Below are 21,744 nucleotides of genomic sequence, written 5' to 3'. Positions count from 1 at the left end.
TAACCTCTTTCCTCCCTGTATCTTTTATTAGATTTTAAAAATTATACTGTTCTCTTATTTTTATCATGAAATTATTTTTTAAAGTTGTTTACACTCCATAGACTGCATTGTATTTATGAGTCAAGGGCAGGTGTAGAAAGAAGGATGAGATTTGAAATCCGGTAGACCTGGATTGTTAATCTCAATCCTGCCACTTATTAGCTTTGTTGTGATGGGCAAGGTATTCACTTATGAAGCTCCCTGCCTGTCCTTGTCTGGGGTAACCTTGCAGGTTGATGTGAGGACAGATGCAGGGGTAGCAGAAAGCCATGAGAAAGAATGACCATCATCATTTGAAGCACACCTCCTGTGGTGGAATGTTCTGGTCTTTTTTAAAGCCATGTTTTTCCACGTAAGATACGTGTTTAAGTGTAACCAAATAAAAAATTATCATTAAGTGAGAAAGATGACAGAAAAGCCAAATTAAAGACTAAGTAATCATAAGAACGAATTGTCATTTTACATGTGGTATTATGGATGGTTAGGGATAAGTACTGAGAGTCTTTGGAATGCCTATTATTAGAATATGGGAAGATAACTGAGTATGATTTATTGTTAGCATATCATGTGTATGTGATGAATATTATTTGACAAAAGATGAAATTTGAAATGCAATTATTATTTTAATCTAGGAACAGGAACTTTTCTTTTTTCACGATCTGAGTCCTGGAAGCTGTTTTTTCCTTCCCCGAGGAGCCTTCATTTATAATACACTTATGGATTTCATACGAGTAAGTTTAAATTTTTAAAATGTTTTATTTTTGTTCAACTACATTTTACATTGTACTATTTTCTCTCTTATTTAATTTACATTTTACTGTTTTCTCTTATATTTAAATTATTTCCATTAATTTTATTTCAGTAACAATTATAAAAATTTTTGAACTTAAAAGAGAAATAATAGATTGTGTCTTCTAATAAAAATATGTAGCTGATTTTTGTTTTCTCTAAATGCTGTTTGATTTCATGAAATGTTTGTCATATAAATCTGTAGAACTTTAAGATGAGCATTAGACCAGGTATGGATTTCCCTGTGAAAGAAGGAAGGGGAAAGTATTCCTCTCTGGCACAAAATGCTAAAGTGGAAAGCATTGCTTCTCAAAAGATGGCCTCTGTTGGCTACTGGTTGTTTGACAGCCTTAGAGGAAAGGGTAAAAAAAAAAAATTCTGTAAAATACCTACCTTATAATAACACAAGTTCATAGATTGGAAAGTCGTTAGTATTTGCGTAATTAGGACTGTAGGGATTTTGTTCAGAGGTGATTCATGTGGTCTACTAGGATTACCCTTTCATTTTCACATGACTTATTTATCTTATGACTAAAAGTTATAATGATGCACTGCATAACAATGTTTGAATCAGTGACAGACTATGTGATGATGATTCTGTAAGATTATATTGCCATAATACAATGGACAGTTATGGTGCAATAAGATTATATTGGAGCTATCTTAGTTTGTGTCAGTGTCCTCTGTGATTTCCTTACAAAGAAATAGCATTTTTCAGACTGTAACCCTGTCATTAAATAATACAATTATACCTAAAATGTTTAATTAATTCATTTCTATGTGCCTATCACTAATTTACCCTAAGACAGTCTCTTAAAAATCACAAAAACCTCTTGCAGCATATTCTGTATGCTTCAAGTAGTTGCTCAGGAGTGTGTGTTTGTTTTTTTGCAGATTTGGGCCTCTCCAGAATTAACTTGATGCTAAGATTCTTTTTGTTTTTAAACTGTCTAAACAGATTTTTAAATTTGTTTTAATTAGTTACACAGGATAGTGCAATGATCTTGACATATCATACATTTGAATCAGATGGGATATAATTTCTCATTTTTCTGATGTACAGGTTGCAGAATTACATTAGTCATGCAGTCACGTATATACCCACAGCAATAATAATGTCTATTTTATTCTGCTGTCTTTCCATTCCCCACTTCCCCTCCCCTCCCCTCCCATCACTTCTCTCTACCCAATCTAATGTGACCCACTTCTTCTTTTGTTTTTTCCCTCATATCGTCATACCTGTATTCTGTATAACAAAGGGGGTCTCCTTCCCTCTTCCATGCAATTCCCATTCTCCCTCCTTTTCCCTCCCACCTCTCTTCCCTATCTAGAGGTAATTTTCTTCTCATGCTCTTCCTACCCCATTTTGAGTCACCTCCCTTATATCAGAGAAGACATTCGGCATTTGTTTTTTTGGGATTGGCTAACTTCACTTAGCATAATCTGCTCTAATGCCATCCATTTCCCTGCAAATGCCATGATCTTATTATTTTTTAGTGTTGAGTAATATTCCATTGTGTATAAATGCCACATTTTTTTATCCATTCGTTCATTGAAGGGCATATAGGTTGGCTCCACAGTCTAGCTATTGTGAATTGTGCTGCTATAAACATTGATGTGGCTGTGTCCCTGTAGTATGCCGTTTTTAGGTCTTTTGAGTATAGTCTGAGAAGAGGAATAGAATAGCTGGGTCAAATGGTGGTTCCATTCCCAGTTTTCCAAGGAATCTCCACACTGCTTTCCAAATTGGCTGCACCAATTTGCAGTCCCACCAGCAATGTATGAGTGTACCTTTTTCCCCGCATCCTCACCAGCACTCGTTGTTATTTGACTTCATAATGGCTGCCATTCTTACTGGAGTGAGATGGTATCTTAGAGTAGTTTTAATTTGCATTTCTCTGATTGCTAGCGATGGTGAGCATTTTTTCATGTATTTGTTGATTGATTGTATATCCTCTTCTGAGAAATGTCTGTTCAGGTCCTTGGCCCATTTGTTAATTGGGTTATTTGTTTTTTTGTTGTTTAACTTTTTGAGTTCTTTGTATATCCTAGAGATTAGAGCTCTATCTGATGTGTGAGGGGTAAAAATTTGTTCCCAGGATGTAGGCTCCCTATTCACCTCACATATTATTTCTCTTGCTGAGAAAAAAAACTTTTTAGTTTGAATTCATCCCATTTGTTGATTCTTGGTTTTAATTCTTGTGCTATAGGCATCTTATTAAGGAACTTGGGGCCTAACCCCACGTGATGGAGATTAGGGCCTACTTTTTCTTCTATTAGATGCAGAGTCTCTGGTTTGATTCCTAGCTCCTTGATCCATTTTGAGTTAACTTTTTTGCATGGTGAGAGATAGGGATTCAATTTCATTTTGTTGCATATGGATTTCCAGTTCTCCCAGCACCATTTGTTGAAGATGCTATCCTTTCTCCGTTGCATGCTTTTAGCACCTTTGTCTAATATAAGGTAGTTGTAATTTTGTGGGTTGGTCTCTGTGTCCTCTGTTCTGTACCATTGGTCTACCAGCCTGTTTTGGTGCCAGTACCATGCTGTTTTTGTTACTGTTGCTCTGTAGTATAGTTTAAGATCTGGTATAACTATACCACCTGTTTCGCTCTTCCTGCTTAGAATTGCTTTAGCTATTCTGGGTCTCTTATTTTTCCAGATGAATTTCATAATTGCTTTTTCTATTTCTGTGAGGAATGCCATTGGGATTTTGATTGGAATCACATTGAATCTGTAGAGTGCTTTTGGTAATGTGGCCATTTTAATAATATTAATTCTGCCTATCCATGAGCAAGGTATATCTTTACATCTTCTAAGGTCTTCTTCTATTTCTCTCTTTAGGGTTCTATATTTTTCATTGTATAGATCTTTCACCTCTTTTGTTAAGTTGATTCCCAAGTAGTTTATTTTTTTTGAGGATATTGTGAATGGGGTAGTTTTCCTCATTTCCATTTCAGAGGATTTGTCACTGATATATAGGAATGCCTTTGATTTATGGGTGTTGATTTTATATCCTGCCACTTTGCTGAATTCATTTACTAGTTCTAGAAGTTTCTTGGTAGAACTTTTTGGATCTGCTAGGTATAGGATAATATCATCAGCAAATAATGCTAGTTTAAATTCTTCTTTTCCTATATTTATGACTTTAATTTCTTTCATCTGTCTAATTGCTCTGGCTAGTATTTCAAGAACTATGTTGAATAGAAGTGGTGAGAGAGGGCATCCCTGTCTTGTTCCAGATTGTAGAGGGAATGCCTTCAGTTTTTCTGCATTTAGAATGATGCTAGCCTGAGGCTTAGCATAGATAGCTTTTTACAATGTTGAGGTAAGTTCCTGTTATCCCTAGTTTTTCTAGTGTTTTAAACATAAAGGGATGCTATATTTTGTTGAATGCTTTTTCTGCATCTATCGAGATGATCATATGGTTCTTATCTTTAAGTCTATTGATGTGGTGAATTACATTTATTGATTTCCGTATGTTGAACCAGCCTTGCATCCCGGGGATGAAACCCACTTGATCATGGTGTATGATCTTTTTGATATGTTTTTGTATCTGATTTGCCAGAATTTTATTAAGGATTTTTGCATCTGTATTCATTAGAAATATTGGTCTGAAATTTTCTTTCTTTGAAATCTTTGGTTTGGAATCAGGGTGATATTGGCCTCGTAGAATGAATTTGGAAGTATGCCCTCTTTTTCTATTTCCTGAAATAGTTTGAAGAGTATTGGTATTAGTTCTTCTTTAAAGGTCTTGTAAAACTCTGCAGTATATCCGTTTTGTCCTGGGCTTTTCTTGGTTGGTAATCTTTTGATTGCTTCTTCTATTTCTTCACATGATATTGGTCTGTTTTTCTTTTTTTTAAAGATACAGGCTTTTTTTTTTTGAGAGAGAGAGAGAGAGAAGAGAGAGAGAATTTTTTAATATTTATTTTTTAGTTTTCGGCAGACACAACATCTTTGTGGTGCTGAGGATCGAACCCGGGCTGCACGCATGCCAGGCGAGCGCACTACCGCTTGAGCCACATCTCCAGCCCCGATATTGGTCTGTTTAAGTTGTGTATATCTTCCTGACTCAATCTGGGCAGATCATATGACTTAAGGAATTTATCAATGCCTTCACTATCTTCGATTTTATTGGTGTAAAAAGTTTCAAAATAATTTCTAATTATCTTTTGTTTTTCTGTAGTGTCTGTTGTAATATTGCCTTTTTCATCTCGTATGCTAGTGATTTGGGTTATCTCTCTTCTTCTCTTCATTAGCATGGCTAAAAGTCTGTCAATCTTATTTATTTTTTCAAAGAATCAACTTTTAGTTTTTTCAATTTTTTCTTTTATTTCAATTTCATTGATTTCAGCTCTGATTTTGGTTATTTCTTGCCTTCTACTGCATTTGCTGCTGATTTGCTCTTCTTTTTCTAGGGCTTTGAGATGTAGTGTGAGATCATTTATTGTTGGCTCTTTCTTTTTTTGAGGAATGAACTCCATGCAATGAATTTTCCTCTTACTACTGCTTTCATAGTGTTGCCATAGATTTTGATATGTTGTGTCTGTGTTTTTATTTTTCTCTAAGAATTTTTTAATTTCCTCCTTGATGTCTTCTGTAACCCATTGTTCATTCAGTAGCATATTGTTCATTCTCCAAGTGATGTAGGAATTTTTCTTCCTTATTTTATCATTGATTTCCAATTTCATTTCATTATGATTGGATAAAATTCATGGTAATATCTCTACTCCTTTATATTTGCTAAGAGTTGCCCTATGGCATAATATATGGTCTATTTTTGAGAAGGATCCCTGTGCTGCTGAGAAAAAAGTGTATCCGTTTGATTTTGGTTGATATATTCTATATATGTCAATTAAGTCTAAGTTATTAATTGTGTTATTGAGATCTATAGTTTCTTTATTCAACTTTTGTTTGAAAGATCTGTCCAGTGGTGAAAGAGGTATGTTAAAATCACCCATGATTATTGTGTTGTGGTCTATTTGTCTCTTGAACTTGAGAAGAGTTTGTTGATGAACATAGCTGCACCATTATTTGGGGCATATATATTAATGATTGTTATGTCTTGTTGGTGAATGGTTCCCTTTAGCAGTATGTAGTGTCCTTCTTTATCCCTTTTGATTAACTTTGGCTTGAAATCTATTTTGTTTGATATCAGAATGGACACCCCTGCTTGCTTCCAAGGTCCATGTGAGTGGTATGATTTTTCCCAAACTTTCACCCTCTGTCTGTGTATGTCTTTTCCTATCAGATGAGTCTCCTGTAGGCAGCATATTGTTGGATCTTTTTTTTAAATCCAGTCTACTAGCCTATGTCTTTTGATTGGGTTTAAGCCATTAACATTTAGGGTTACTATTGAGATATGATTTGTACTTCCAGCCATGTTTGTTTATTTTTGTTATTTAACTTGATTTGTTTTTCTTCTTTGATTAGTTTTTCTCCTTACTGTACTACTTCCCACTGTTGATTTTTGTTGTTTTTCATTTCTTCTTCGTGTAATGTTTTGCCAAGATGCTTTGCAGAGCCAGTTTTCTAGCTGTGAATTCTTTTAACTTTTGTTTATCATGGAAGGTTTTTATTTCATTGTCAAACCTGAAGCTTAATTTTGCTGGATACAAGATTCTTGGTTGGAACCCATTATCTTTCAGCGTTTGAAATACATTGTTCCAGGATCTTCTAGCTTTCAGCGTCTGTGATGAAAAATCAGCCATTAACCTAATTGGTTTACCCCTAAATGTAATCTGCCTCCTTTCTCTTGTAGTTTTTAAAATTCTCTCCTTGTTCTGTATGTTGGACATTTTCATTATAATGTGTCTTGGCGTGGGTCTCTTGTGGTTTTGTACATTCGGTATCCTGTAGGCTTCTAGGATTTGGATTTTCATTTCATTCTTCATGTCTGGAAAGTTTTCTAAAATTATTCCATTGAACAGATTGCTCATTCCTTTGGTTTGGACCTCTATTCCTTCCTCTATCCCAATAACTCTTAAATTTGGTCTTTTTATGGTATCCCAGATTTCTTGGGTGTTCTGCTCATGGTTTCTTATCAGCTTTTCTGAGTTGTTTAGGCTCTTTTTGCGATGATATATTTTATCTTCGTTGTCTAATGTTTTGACTTTTAATTGGTCTACTCTACTGATGATACTCTCATTTGAGTTTTGAATTTGGTTTATAATTTCATTTCTAGGATTTCTGTTTTTTTTTTTTGTATAACCTCTATCTCCCTGTAGAGTTGCTCTTTTGCTTCTTGGATTTGTTTATGTAATTCATTGTCAAAGTTAACTTTCATTGTCTGCATTTGCTGTCTAATTTTTTCCTTAAGACTCCAGATCATCTGAACCATGTATATCCTGAAATCTTTATCTGGCATTCCTTCTGCTGTGGATGTTACCTCTTCTAATGTTGACTTGTCCTGCATTGTTTGTGGTCCTTTCTTTCCTTGTCTTTTCATATTGCTCACATTTCTTTCCAGCTCTGTGTAACTGTTGTGTTAATATTTTCCCCCTATATATTTATATTGCTCTTATATAGTTCCAAAATCCCTCTTTTGTAGAGAAAAACAATATTAACAGTTCCCAATATCTATAATACATCATCTTTGAGCAAGTTTTCATTATAATACATTTATAGTTAGATTCTATGTCTACAGATGTTGGCTTCAATTATTATTTAGAATATAGTCATTAGTTTCATAAAAGGCATACCATTTCTGGTGGCGTATAGAGAATTGAGGGTCAGGCATAGGACATAATGTTTAGAAGGAGAGGAGTGAGGGTATGGGATTACTCTAACTTAGCAACTTTAGAGGTGAACTCTAATGAATAGACAGGGGTAATTTACAGAAGAATGTACAACTTCAAACTCCTTATCTGTATTTAGAAAATTACCCTATGTATAAATAGTAAAAGATAGGAGGTTGAAAGTGGGATAGAGGGCTCATGGAACGTGCTGGTTATTCTGTTTGCTTCACTAGTCTTGTTTTCCTTCCTTAGCTGTTGTGTTGTGCCCCTGGAGTCTGAGGCTGACCTCTGTGGACTCAGCATCACCCAAGCGCTATACCTTCCAACAGGGACTGGCCATTGCAAGGGAGGAGTAGGAGAATAGAGGGCAGGGAAATGAGACGTTTAAAGTATCACTGAAGATTATTAGAGATTTTGGTGGGTGGTGATGACCAGTCACAGCTGCTGCTTTGGATGTGCTGTCTTTGCTGGAAAACCAACACAGTTCCTGGCACGTGGAACTCTCAAGATAGGGGTAGAATAAATGGAAAGTCTTAGCGGTGGCCTTAAAGGGCTCTCTTACCTTTTATAGATGCAAGACAGACATGGCTGATGGTCAAGCCCAAGGTCTGATTGTGTGTGTGGGCTGTAGAATCGTGAAAGCATTTAAATACACAGCAAGTCTAAGGTAAGGGCACTGATTGAGGAGGTCTCTGAGGCTTGGAATGAGAATTTTTAGCAGTCACAGGCTGAGCACTCTGAATTCCCAGATATACTTACATGAAGGACTTGGTTTTCCCATGTATAAAGAAACTTCCAGACACCTCATTTATCTTTTTTTTTTCCTCTTGGTCTTGCTTCTTCCCACATTTAGTAATTCTTAAATTATATGCCAGATATTATATATAAATAACTATAGGGAATGATGTTATTTCCTATTGGAGCATTCACCCTCTGCCAGGATTGAAGAGTGATCACTCAGACCAATCAGAGAGATTGAACTGGCTTAGGACTGGGTTTCTATTTTAGTAAGAATTAGTCTGCTTCTGTTTCTTTCCTGTTTCCAGGACATAGTCCTCTAGATTTCCAGTTGACAGGCTGGTGTTTCTGTGTCTCTTTAACCCTAAAAGACTAGAGGAGATTTAATTCTGCTCTTCTAATGTGTTCTGTTACTGAATAACAGATTATTTCAATTCTCATCTGATTGCTACATCACTCTTTTCCAGTAATATGCCATCTGAATCAGATCTGAGTGTAGATGAGATTTCTCAGGAGCAGTTGAGGCTCCTCAGATGCAGTTCCTTGGGCTCCGGTCACCAAGTACTTTCCTCTCCATTTCAGACCTGTGAACTACAGATACAGGTTATCTGCTGGTCACCTTTCCCTCCCTTTCTCTCCTGCATTAAAAAATGATAGAGGAAAAGGATGCAGTAGATAGTTCCATTCAAAGAGTGATAAGGAGGGTGGGGAGGAGGCACATAGTAGTCACCAGTCTAGAAATTCTGATACCTACTAATGATCCTTCCTCCCACCTGAAGTTATTCCTATGCTGGCTTCTGTTACCATAGATCAACTTTACCTGGCCTTAACTTCATTTAAATGGAACCATGCGGTATTTGTTCTTGTGTTTCTGACATTTATTTTGTTCAGCTTAATATCTGAGATTCATTCAAGTTGTCATAGTTGTGATCTTTTTTGTGTTGTTTTTAGATATTCCATTTTATAAATGTAATATACACAATGATTCATTTTCAGGTGTACATTTAGGTTGTTTCCAGTTTGTAGCTATTAGACATGAAGCTGTCATTAACATTCTTGTACATGTCTTTTGGTACACATAAGTTCTCACTTCTCAAATAAAAATTATACAGCAATTGTTTTGGACTAAGCTCTTGTACCAGGCCCCCACAGACCAGACTAAAGAATCAAAAGGAGCCACTGAGCTGAAGTTCTAAGCTGAAACTATTCTGTTTATCTCACTTTCAGAGAAATCAGGATTATAGAGATAACATCCAAATTTCCAAAAAGGCCAGTTTTAATTGGCATAATAATGAAGTTTCCCTGTGCTTTAATATTTAAGATAAGTAACCGGAAATAACTGAATGTTAACTTGTGAGTTAATTTCTATTCTGTCTCCCTGTACCCTCTTTACAAGGGAAATAACTTTGAAATGACCAGTTTTTGTTTTGTTTTTGCTTTTTTCAGTCTTTCTCTATCCATAAAACCAACTTCCTTTGCTTTGGTCTTCAGAGCTCTTATTCTTTCATGGACTCAAGTATTGACTTGGTTTTAGAATAGAAAATAAAGCCAATTAAGCTCATTAAACTAAAAAGTTTACATTTTACTTGAGTACTTAGGAGTATGAATTCAGAATCATATGGCAAATTTATGTTAACATTTGTAAGAAACTGCCAAACTGTTTTCCAAGGAGACTATTTTTTACATTCCTGCCAGCAGTATATGAGGTTCCTTTTGTGAAACTTTCCACAGACACATCTTTTGAGTTTCCCAGAATCCGCTTGACTCATTGCATGGTCTAGAGCCATGGAGTGGAGAGGAAAGTGGCTCCTCTTGGAGAATGTCTGCTTCCTCTCCCCATGACCCTTGACTCAGTAGATTTCTTTGCAGATAATGTGAAGTCTCAGTGTATTTACCTGTGCAGAGAGGGTCCTGACCCAGGCACTCAGAGGGTTTAACTGAAGAAGGTGTAGTGAAGGAGATACTTACAAAGGTATGTGCCCAGTTAAGGTGACTTATAAGGGGTGGATAGTAGAGCACCCTGGGGTCAAAACCAGCAGGAATCCCTCACCCTCTATCTCTAGTCCTGAAGAGGAAAGGAGAAGCAATAGTGGTACCAGAAATCAGAGCGAGCTGGATCAAGGGAGGAGAAGCCATGTAAAGGAAACCGTAACTATAGAACATAGCCAGGACCAAAATAAACCCAAGGCAAGAAAACACTGGGGAAAGGGAATAAGTACCCTGACCTCTCTCTTCTTCTACCTTCTGAATTCTTTCAGAGCTTCTCATTAGTCAAATCCAGTTAGAAGTCAGAAGGCAAATATTAGTCAGAATTATCAGAAGCCAAATATATTAGGATTCTCTAGAGAAATAGAACCAGAAGGATGTAAAGAGAGGAAGAGACTTATTGTGAGGAACTGGCTGACATAATCACGGAAACTGAGAAATCCCATTCTCTGCCACCTGCAAACTGGTGGTGTGATTCCAGTCTGAGTCTGAAGGCTCCTGAGTCAGGAGGCTGATGGTGTAAATTTGAGTCCAAGGGTCAGAGGGTCCACAGGCAGGCAGGAAGCAAAAACTGCGATAGCCTCCTTCCTCCACAGTTTTGTTCTGTTAAGGTGCTTAACAGATCGAATGATGCCCATCCACATTTGGGAGGGTGATTTTAATAAGTCCACCAAATCAGAAGCTACTATAATCCAGGAAAACTCTCAGAAGCTGGGCAGAGTGGCACATGCCTGTAATCCCAGTGGCTTGGAAGGCTGAGACAGGAGGATTGTGAGTTCAAAGCCAGCCTCAGCCATGGTGAGGCGCTAAGTAACTCAGTGAGACCCTGTCTCTAAATAAAATACAAAATATAGGGCTGGGGATGTGGCTCAGTGGTCAAGTGCTCCTGAATTCAATCCCCAGTAGCAAACAAACAAACAAACAAACTCTTGGAGAAATGCCCAGAAGCAGTTTTCAATCTGGGAGCACCAGGGTTCAGTCAAGCCAACACAGAGTAAACAACCATCATAGCTGGAATGTCTAAGTCAGCCTGGGCAAGACAGACAGTGGCAAGTTGAGAATAACCAACATGGGTATCTCTTGTGCCTCCCTGTACCCATTTTTGTGCCCTGTTTGAGTGAAAATATTTGTGTCTTTAGACAAAGTCCCATCCGCCATTGTATCATCATCATCATGTTGGCTTTGTCAGTTCTGTTTCACCCAAAATCTAAATTGTGTGTTTAGCCATCATTAGCGCTCTTCAGGTAAAAAAGCAAAGACAAGACATAATTAAATGCTACCACTGCAGCCTTAGCCTCTGTAGGTAGACATGGGCCTGAGCTGAGAAATCAGAGCTTCCTCCTTCTGCCACCCCATCCATGTTCTCCATGTTCCACTGGCACTTCAGATGGCCAGTTTTAGTGGTAGGTATGTTAGTTTCCTAGAGTTTTAAACAAACAGTTTTAAATAACAGAAATTCATAGTCTCACTATTTAAGAGGCCAGAAGTGTAAAATCCAGATGTCCTCAGGGCCATGTTTCCTCCAAAACCTTTAGAGGATCCTTCTGTGCCTCTTCCTCACTGCATGAGGGTTGCCAGCCATCTGTAGTGTTCCTTGGCTTGTAGAAGCTGTCACTCCAGTCCTCCAGTTTCTTGTGGCCTTCTCCTGTTCTGTTTTCACATGTCTTCCCTCTGTGCATGACTGTCTCTGGTCCAAATTTCCCCTTTTTATAGGGATGCTAGACATATTGGATGAGGAGTCGTGCTAGGGACCTCATTTTGATTTGATTAGCTCTGTAAAGACACTGTTCCCACATCCTGAAGTGCTGGGAGTTAGGACTTCATAATGTCTTTTGGGGCAGGATGCAATTCAAGCCATAATAGTGGATAGCCTAAATCTTCTCATATGATCTAAGTTCTTAATAATTCTGTCTTTATAAAAGAGTTCCCCACTATTATTGTTGGATGTGGGAATAATTAAGGGTTTTGACTGAATCCCAGACACAGCCCTCCTTACTCCACTGTATGACGGCAGCACAATCAACCCAGTAGTCAGGATCGGTCATCTTCACAGAGTAGTAAGTCATTCTCTGCCTGTTAGTTCCTTAGCAAAGGGAACCCAGAATGAGCAAGGGACAGCCTAAACCCTCAACAGAAGTATGTCAAAATTTACTAGTGCAAGCTTTCTTCTCTTGGTCACCAAGACACACATTATTTGAGAGATACCAAAGCTCCAGAGATGAAGAAAAGATCCTAAAAGTTTCCCAGAGACATAGGACTGGGTATCAAAATGTAATTAAAATTCTCAACAGAAAACTAAAAATCAGAAGACAAGCACTGTTGGTCAGTTTTTTTGTCACTGTGGTCAGATTACCTGACAAGAACAACTTAGGAGGGAAAGTTTGCTTTGGCTCAGTCTCAGGGGTCTTAGTTCATAGATGGCTGACTCCATTGCTTTGGCCCTAAGCTAAGGCAGAACATCATGGTGGAAGAAAGCAGCTCAGATTATAGGGTCCAAAGAAGAGAGAAGACAGGGGCGAAGAGGCCACAGGGAACAGTACAACCCCAGGAACTCTTCTCCTTCAGCCATACTAACCTGGTCAGTCCATCCAAACCACTATGAACTGATTAAATCACAGCTCTCTTAATCTAATCATTTCACCTCCAAACATTCCTGCATTAATACAGGAGCTTTTGGGGAACACCTCACATTCAAAGCCTTAAAACTGTGAAGCCAAGATACTTATATTAACATCTGGACCAAGTTTGCTCCTGGGATTCTCCCACTGCCAGCCTAGTCACAGCTTTCCCAGGTCTTCTGAGGCAATTGTTATTTGTTTCCTACTTTCTAGTTTCTAAAGTATCCCAGCACTCATCTTCAATTCTGCTTTTCTATCTTTGTAAATTAACACTTATATAAAAACTTTCTTTATAATTATTTTAATGGGGTTTTGGGAAGAAGCTGTTCATGTGGAATTGCTTTAGCTTTTGTAATGAGAACCTGCTTGAAAACTATTTTCTTTTTTTGAAATGACACTGATATAGGAGCTATTTAGGGGTTTTCAAGTGGCCAGGTATAAATAACGCTTCAGTACCTTCAGTAATCCAAAATTATCATTTTAAAATGTCTTTTATAAATTTTAAATTCTGTTAACTTGCCAAAAGTATGGTGGTCAACATGTTTACCAAATGTCCATTTGATTTACAAATGTTGAGAATGTAATAAAAACAAAGATCATCACATTGATATCTTGACAAAGGCAGGGGGAAGAAAAGGTATCAATAAAATAAAAACTTTACTTGACAAACTCTCTTCTTCTGTTACCATGATTTAATGAAGGAAACTGTTAATAGGGAGAGAAGTCAGCTTCTGACTTAGTGGATATTAGCTACTTAACATGTCAAAATTGAGAAATTAAAATTCTCAATTTCATTTCTGTCTAAAACTTAAATGGATCAAAACTGTAACATGACACTAAACATTCAGACTTATTAAACTGTATAATTTTTCCTACCTCTTAAGTAATAGGGGGAAAAAGCCCCTGCTGTTTATCTAGAATGCAGAAGGGCTTTGAAGTTTTTAGTTATAGAAAGTTTCTATGGATATTGAATTTTAATTACTAATTTACAAAGAATTATAACATTTATATTATACACTATTTTGTACATAAGATAAATATACTAGTGAAAATTTTACTGTGCATATGTAAATCTTTTTTTTTTTCATGATATAGAAAACACCACATCTAAAACTGAGCACATGTGAATCATGATCCTTAGTTTAAAAAGTTTAATCATAGTGTTGTACTGCATGGAATTGTGATCTCTCCTAGCAGATTTTAACATTAAACACTCTTATCTTAAAGGAGGAGTATCACAAACGAACCTTCACGGAAGTGCTCTCTCCCAACATGTACAACAGTAAACTCTGGGAAGCCTCGGGCCACTGGCAGCATTACAGTGAGAACATGTTCACCTTTGATATTGAAAAGGACACCTTTGCTCTCAAACCCATGAATTGTCCAGGGCACTGGTAAGTATTAAAAGTGGAGAAGATATGGCATAAGAGTGCACAGCACACTTCATCATAATTAGCTGTTACTATTATTTTGCTTTTTAGATTTAAATGGTTACTTTAATCTGAAGAATGATGGTTACTAATCATCTTTATCTAGTTATTTTCATTCTGGAGAATGAAAGTATGTTTGATATTCAGCAGGCATGGAATGCTAACTGGAAACCATTTAGTTTTTGTGCTTCTCAGAGAACAGTATCAATTTTAAAAATTATATTTGTCCTCTTAATAGTAATATATTTCAGATATACATATTTGCAAATAGTTCTATGTACTGTTTGGGTTATTATAACAAAAACATTGAGGTCATAATAAATGGTTTTCTGAATTTCATTGATTGTAAGGTACTTTTTCCCTCCTTATATCAACTTCTCTGAATTTGGGATGCATCTTATAATTGGTGGCATCTTAATATTTTGTCACAAAGTAAATCATAGGTCACTCTATTTCCTAATAGTACATAAAATAAAGGTATATCTTATACCCAATGTTGTTTTTGATTCTATGAGAGACTGTAATTATCATAAAGTAGGTTTATAAATTCAACCTTGAAGACAAGCAGATTTTACAGCTAGAAGTGAATAGACATAATTCTACACACACACACACACACACACACACACACACACACACCTATTATGGTTTTGTCTTACCAACATACTTAGTTTCTAATAAATTAACCTTAGAAGCTAACTATTTAAACAAATATTGGAACATTAAAGAAAGTTCCTTGCCCTTTTTTAGTAAAGATTAAAAGAAATTTAACTTGAAGATGACAGCATGTTAAAATATATATAACTTTAATGTTATGAAAACTGGTATGTTAATAGTCTTCAGTCTCTTTTTTTTTAAACAGAAGGTGAGAGACTAAGCTAGTGTCCCACGCTCTCTAAAACATTTACATTAACACCTTCTTAACTTTGCCACCAGGTATTATTTAAACCTGTAGCCTGCAATTTTAACTCTAATTATAAGTAAGGCTAAGTGACTATAGAGAAGGTATTTTGCATCTTCAGGCTTCAGAATAAGGAAGCCTGTAGCAATGGAATAAGGTATTCAGGAGTGCTTTCTGCAGAAGAGAATTCAACAGAGAACACTAGTTGGATGCTTCCTGAGCTTGGTGCTAGAAATGCAAAGGTGATTTATATAGTCTATTTCCTCATGGAGCTCACATGCATAGGGGGCAGGAACATATATGTAGGCAATCACTTATTTAAAAAGACCAGTGCCGTAACAGTTATATGTTTGAGGTGTTCTTGGAGCCTGAGAAGAGATGGACCAGTCCTATTTGGAGAAGTGTCCAGAGGGCTTCACTTAAGAAGTAGCCTTGGAAATGAATCATAAATTTCAAGTGGAGATTTACTGGGTGGATGAAGTCAGAATTTCTGTAAGACATAATGAGATTCTTTCTAGAATGCTGCAGTGATGTAAACTTAAGATTCAAAAATTCCTAGAAGAGGGCTAGAGGCTTAGCTCAGTGGTAGAGAGTGTGTTTAGCACACAGGAGGCCTTTCAAAATTAGATCCTCAGCACCTAAATAAATAAATAATAATCCATAGAAGAGCATTTTAAAAAATATTTTTGGTTGTAGACAGGTACAGTACCTTTATTTCATTTATTTATTTTTATATGGTACTGAGGATCGAACCCAGTGCCTCATGCGTGCCAGGTAAGTACTCTACTACTGAGTCACAAACCCAGCCTAGAAGAGCATTTTTAATATAGTGATCTAAGAACCAGAATAAGGAGTTTACAAATATTGAGGCTTAATTGTAATTTCTTAATATTTAGATAATAATTATTTTCTATGCTATGTAAAAACTGTTTCATGTATCTTTTGTAGTCTGATGTTTGCTCATCGTCCACGATCTTGGAGGGAAATGCCAATTAGATTTGCTGATTTTGGAGTTCTTCACAGAAATGAACTGTCAGGGACTTTAAGTGGCTTAACCCGGGTCAGGCGCTTCCAGCAGGATGATGCTCATATCTTCTGCACGGTGGAGCAGGTAAACAGTGACACAAGGTGAAGCGTGACTATCAGGGATTCACATCTCCTACTGTTTCAGATTTGCTGTGAAATAAAATGTTTCATTTAGTCTGCAAGGACTCAACTCATTCAGTTCTGACATCCTGTCATTATCTAATTAACATCAATAGGTCAATAATTTCCTGACATGAGATTTATTATTTTTGTCCTTTGGCTTCCTTTACTTATTTTATTATCTCAAATTCTACTAAGTGGACTATTTTAAAGATTTACTGGAATTCAGGATGTTTTGTTTTTTTAATATTGCCTAGAAATTCTTACCGAGTTTACATTTTTAGTTCAAATTAATATTGTTGACAGAGAGTCACTGTCAAACACTTCAGGTCTAATTACTTATTTGACCTGACTGGCATTTATAGAACAATAGCAGAATATACATTCTTTGAAAGTATGCATGGAATATTCCCAAGATATTCTGGGCCATAAAACAAGTCTCAATAAATTTAAAGGAATTTAATTAAAACAATGTTCCATTGAACACAGTGGAATTACATTAGAAATCAATAACAGAAAGCTATTTGTAAAACTTCTAAATATTTGGAAAGTAAATATCACACTTCAGAATAACTCATATATCAAGAAAAAAATCAAGAGAGAAATCAGAAAATATTATACACTGAATGAAAATGAGAAAAACATCACAAATTAAAATGGTTTACACAGGGACATTTATAGCACTGTATACCTACAGTATAAAAGGTTTCAAATCAGTCACCTCATTTTCTACTTAAGAAACCAGAAAAAGAAGAGCTAAATACACCTAATGGAAATTAAAGAAAGAAAGAAAATAATAAAGAACAGAGCAAGAAATTATTATGATGTGGATCTTAAATGCCCTTGAGAAACTCACATGTTGAAAGCTTAGCTCCCAGTTGATGGTGTATTGAAATTTGGTGGAATCTTTAGGAGGTAGAGCCTAGCTGCAGGAAGTCAGGTCATTAGGTGCATGCCCTTGAAGGAGATAAGGGAATACTGGGACCCTGGCATCTCTCTTTCTTTCTTCCCTGCCCCTGGCTCTCCTTCCTGGCTGCTATGATGTGAGAAGCTTTGCTCTACCATGTGCTCCCTGCCATGATAGTCTGCCCCACCACAGGCCCAAAACAATGGAGCCAACTGACCTGTTTCCTTTTAAGATGATTATTTCAGGTATTTTATCATAGCAACAGAAAGCTAACACAGAAAGTGCTGAAGGAACAGTCACTGGAATAGAAAAAAGAAAAATAATAGAGAATATTACTAAAAAGCAAAAGCTGATTTTTTGAGAGGATAATGAAATTGATAAACTTTTAGTTAAATGTAGGAAAAAAAAGATAAGACACAAAATTTAAAAATTAGGAACGAGAATTACCATCACTATGGATTTTGTACGTTAAAGGAATAGGGCACATTGTGAACAATTTTGTATCAACAAATTTGACAACCTAGATGAAATGGACAGATGTTTGAAAAACATGCCAAGCTTCACTCAAGAAGAAATAAATGAGTGGCTCTTTGACCATTATGGAAATTAAGTCAATAGTTTAAAACTTCTCACAAAGAAAATTCCAGTCCTAGGTGGCTTCATTCATTAATTCTACCAAAAAGTAAGGAAGATATAATACCCATTCTAGACAGATTCTGCTAGGAAATTGAAAATGCTTACCATCTCATTCTATGAGGTACCATTGCCCTGATGTGCAGCAAAGCAGAGCCAGTTAAAGAAAACTGTAGACCAATGTCATGAACATAATGTCAAAATTTCTAAATACGATTTTAGCACATTAAATCCAGTAATATTTTAAAGGACAATTTATCTTGACCAGGGAATGGAAGATTGATTTAACAATAGAAAATAAGCCACTGTTACTTAGTTTGTAATTAACAAAGTAAAATTCAACATTCATTTCTCATAAAAATGCTTAAGAAACTAGGAATGGAAGGGAACTTCCTCAACCTGATAAAAGGCATCTGTGAAAAACTTATAGCTAATGTCATACTTAAAAGTTTAATTTTTTTACATTTAAATGCTTTACCCCTAAGGTTAGGAATAAGATAAAAATGTCATCTCTCATTAGTTTTATTATTGATTACTAAACTGGACAATTTCTGTAAAGAAAAAAGGCAAAACAGAGAAATAAATATCCAGATTAGAAAGTAAGAATTGAAATTCTTTACTTGCAGATGACATAACCATGTATGTCATGGATGACATCTACAAAAAACTTATTGTATTTACAAAAGAATTATGAGAACTAAGTTTCTAAAAATTGTAGTATGGAATATCAATATATAAAAATCAATTTTGTTTCTATATACTAGCAGTGAACTATTGGAAATTGAAAATAAAGAATAATCATTTATAATATCATCAAAATATGATAAAATGTGGGGAAAATATTGCAAATATGTTGCTATGAACTTACTTTTTCACCCCAAAATTCATATCTGAAGCCCTACCCCATCTCACCCCTGACATAAGATGGCATTTGGATATGGAGTTTGGGACATCAGTTAGGTTTATATGAGAGAACAAGGGTGGGGCTTTCATGATATGATAAATACTGCTATATGAAGAGATACAGGAGATCTTGCTGCCTCTCTCTCTATCCTCTCTGCCATGTGAGGACACAATAAGAAGGCAGCTGTCTGCAAGACAGGAAGAAAGCCCTCACCAGTAAACTGAATCTACCATCTCCTTGATCTTGGTTTTTTAGCCTCCAAAATTGTGACAAACTTCTGTTGTTTAAGCCACACAAACTATGGTTTGTTGTGGCAGTCCAAGCTGACTAGGATAAAAGGAGGTAAAGTTTCTACACTCACTTGAGTTGGTAAAATCATAGCATCAGTAGATTGTGATAGTTAAATAATACCTAGAGAAACCACTAAAGAAAACTATACATAGCCAGGTGGTGCACACCTGTAATCCCAGTGACTTGGGAGGCTGAGGTAGGAGGATCATAGGTTCAAGGCCAGCCTCAGCATATTAGTGAGACTTTCAGCAATTTAGCAAAACCCTGTCTCAAAAAAGAACTGGGGATGTAGCTCAGTGATAAAGCACCCCTGCATTCAATCCCTAGTGCGAAAGAAAGGAGGGAAGGAGGGATAGAATTACCCGGATGAATCATAGCCTAAGCCATACAACAAACCTCAATAAATTTGAAATAATTGGAATCATAAAAGGTTTCTTCTAGCTACAATGAAATTAAAGTAGAAATAAATAGAACAATAATGGGAAAAATCTATAAGACCTATTGATCACTCTCCCTAAATATAGCATTACTTCCTGAATGGTTGCATTCATTCTTGAATTCCCAGCATTCAGCATAATGCTTAATACAAGGGCAATTACTTTTTGTATTAGGGTTCTTCAGAGAAAGGGAACCAATAGAATATATAGAGATATACAGAAGGGTATTTATTATGGCAATCAACTCACATGATTACAGAGGCCAGGAAGGCCCTATTACATACCATCTGTAAGTGGGAGAACCAGGAAAACTGGTGGGTGATTCCTAGTTACCAATATGAGACCCATGGCCTGAGAACTGTGAGTAGAGGTGTAACTGGTGTAAGTCCCGTAGTCTAAGGGCCAAAGAACCAGAAGTTCCTATGTCTAAGGATAGTAAAGGATGGATGTCCCAGTTTAAGAAGAGAGGGAGGGGGGCATAAGGGTAGGAAAGTCGGTGGAATGTGATGGTCATCATTACCCTAAGTACATGTAAGAAGACATGAAGGATGTGACTCTACTTTGTATACAACCAGAGATATGAAAAATTCTGCTCTAAATGTGTAATATGAATTGTAATTCATTCTGTTGTCATATATAACAAATCAAAATTTTAAAAAATTAAAAATTAAAAAAAAGAAAGGGTCAGGGAGAGAATTTAATTTGCCTTCTCTCTACCCTTTTGTTCTCTTGGGGCTCTCAACAGATTGTGTAGTACCTACCCATACTGGTAAGGACAAATCTTTACCCAGAGTCTACTGATTCAAATACTAACCACTTCCAGATACACCCTTACAAATATAAGAAATAATGTTTTTCCAGCTACTCCTTATCCCAGTCAAGTTGACACATAAAACTAAAGGATAAATACCTCTTAAACCAATCCCCTGCATTCTGACTGCTCTCTCTGGGTTCAAGGCACTATCGTATCATTCCTGAACAACTTCACCAGCTTCCTGACAGACTTCTCTAGCCTTGCCAGTCAGTTTCCATACAGCAAAAGAACAGTTTGTTTCAGATTAGTCCCCTCAACCTTTCACTGGCTCCCCATTGTTGTCAGAGTAACACATCCAGACATGACCCTGGCTTTGTAGGTACTTTATTTTCTCTGGTCCCTGCGTACTTCTAGTCTCATCATATACCACTCATCCCTGTCTGCTCTCCCTTGCATCGTAAGAAGCTCCCTGACTGTCTGCTCCTCTGACCTTGACCTTCACCCTCAGTGTTTCCTCTGCTTGGACTGGGAACCCACTGGCCACACCCTGCCTCTCTACAGAGAACTCTTGCCCAGCCTCTGGCCACAGTGTGGCCCTAACTTCCTCTGGGCAGCCCTCTTTACCTCCTGTTCTGGGTGTACCACTGTCTTCTCACAATGTGGTGCCCTTGTCTGCATCCTGCATATGCCTGACCCACAAATGAAGATGCAAGTCAGGAATGGATAGGCAACCAAAATACTGTCATATGTACTCTATTAAAATCAGGCTTTATTTGATATGAAGAATTTTTTAAATGTCCTAAATAAATTTAATTTGGTGTTCTATTTGAATATTTCATTTGCTCTGATTTCAGATTGAAGAAGAAATAAAGGGGTGTTTGCAGTTTTTACAATCAGTTTACTCAACATTTGGCTTCTCCTTTCAATTAAACCTGGCCACAAGGCCAGAAAACTACCTTGGAGAAATTGAGATGTGGGATGAAGCTGAAAAGGTAAGGAGAAAGAAAAAGCTCCCCTTTCATTTTTGTAGGTATGAAAAGCACTCAAGAAACTGCACTTCTCTAGAAATTTTAAAACGAGAAGTCATGGGATCAATATGCAGGTTGTAGAATGTGTTTGTCCAGTTGCCTTCATGATGAAAACATTTGTTTAACACTTAAAACTTTATGTCAGGTTTTCATTTGTACCCTTATTTGGTGCCAGTCACAAATAACTAGCATACATTTTTAAAGAAATCCTTTTATTTGCAGTATGTCTTGGTTTGTGTAGTTGATTTTAAAGCATTGCCTGTGGAGTTACCTTAGGCTGACTCAGAGTCTCAGAGATGTGGTCTCTGCCTGAGATGCATGCTCATGGAGCTTGAGTCAGACCCAGGCTGTAGAGCCCACTCTATGCCTGAACACACCCAGACTTAGACATCACATCTCAGCT

The 21,744-nt window shown here is 36.6% G+C and overlaps 1 protein-coding gene across 2 annotated transcripts in view; it reads left to right on the top strand.

Moving 5' to 3' along the window:
- Tars3 (threonyl-tRNA synthetase 3) overlaps positions 1-21,744 on the top strand; it is a 62,671-nt gene that overhangs the window by 26,375 nt on the left and 14,552 nt on the right. For both annotated transcript variants that reach the window (XM_027921326.3, XM_071608671.1), the window contains exons 10-13: positions 672-770; positions 14,138-14,304; positions 16,190-16,352; positions 21,168-21,305. In XM_027921326.3, coding sequence (XP_027777127.2) covers positions 672-770; positions 14,138-14,304; positions 16,190-16,352; positions 21,168-21,305 — 567 coding nt within the window. The remainder of the gene's footprint in view (positions 1-671; positions 771-14,137; positions 14,305-16,189; positions 16,353-21,167; positions 21,306-21,744) is intronic.

The sequence above is a fragment of the Marmota flaviventris genome, chromosome 2 (assembly GCF_047511675.1).
Source record: "Marmota flaviventris isolate mMarFla1 chromosome 2, mMarFla1.hap1, whole genome shotgun sequence".
NCBI lineage: Eukaryota > Metazoa > Chordata > Mammalia > Rodentia > Sciuridae > Marmota > Marmota flaviventris.
This window is presented reverse-complemented; position numbering and strand designations above follow the sequence as displayed.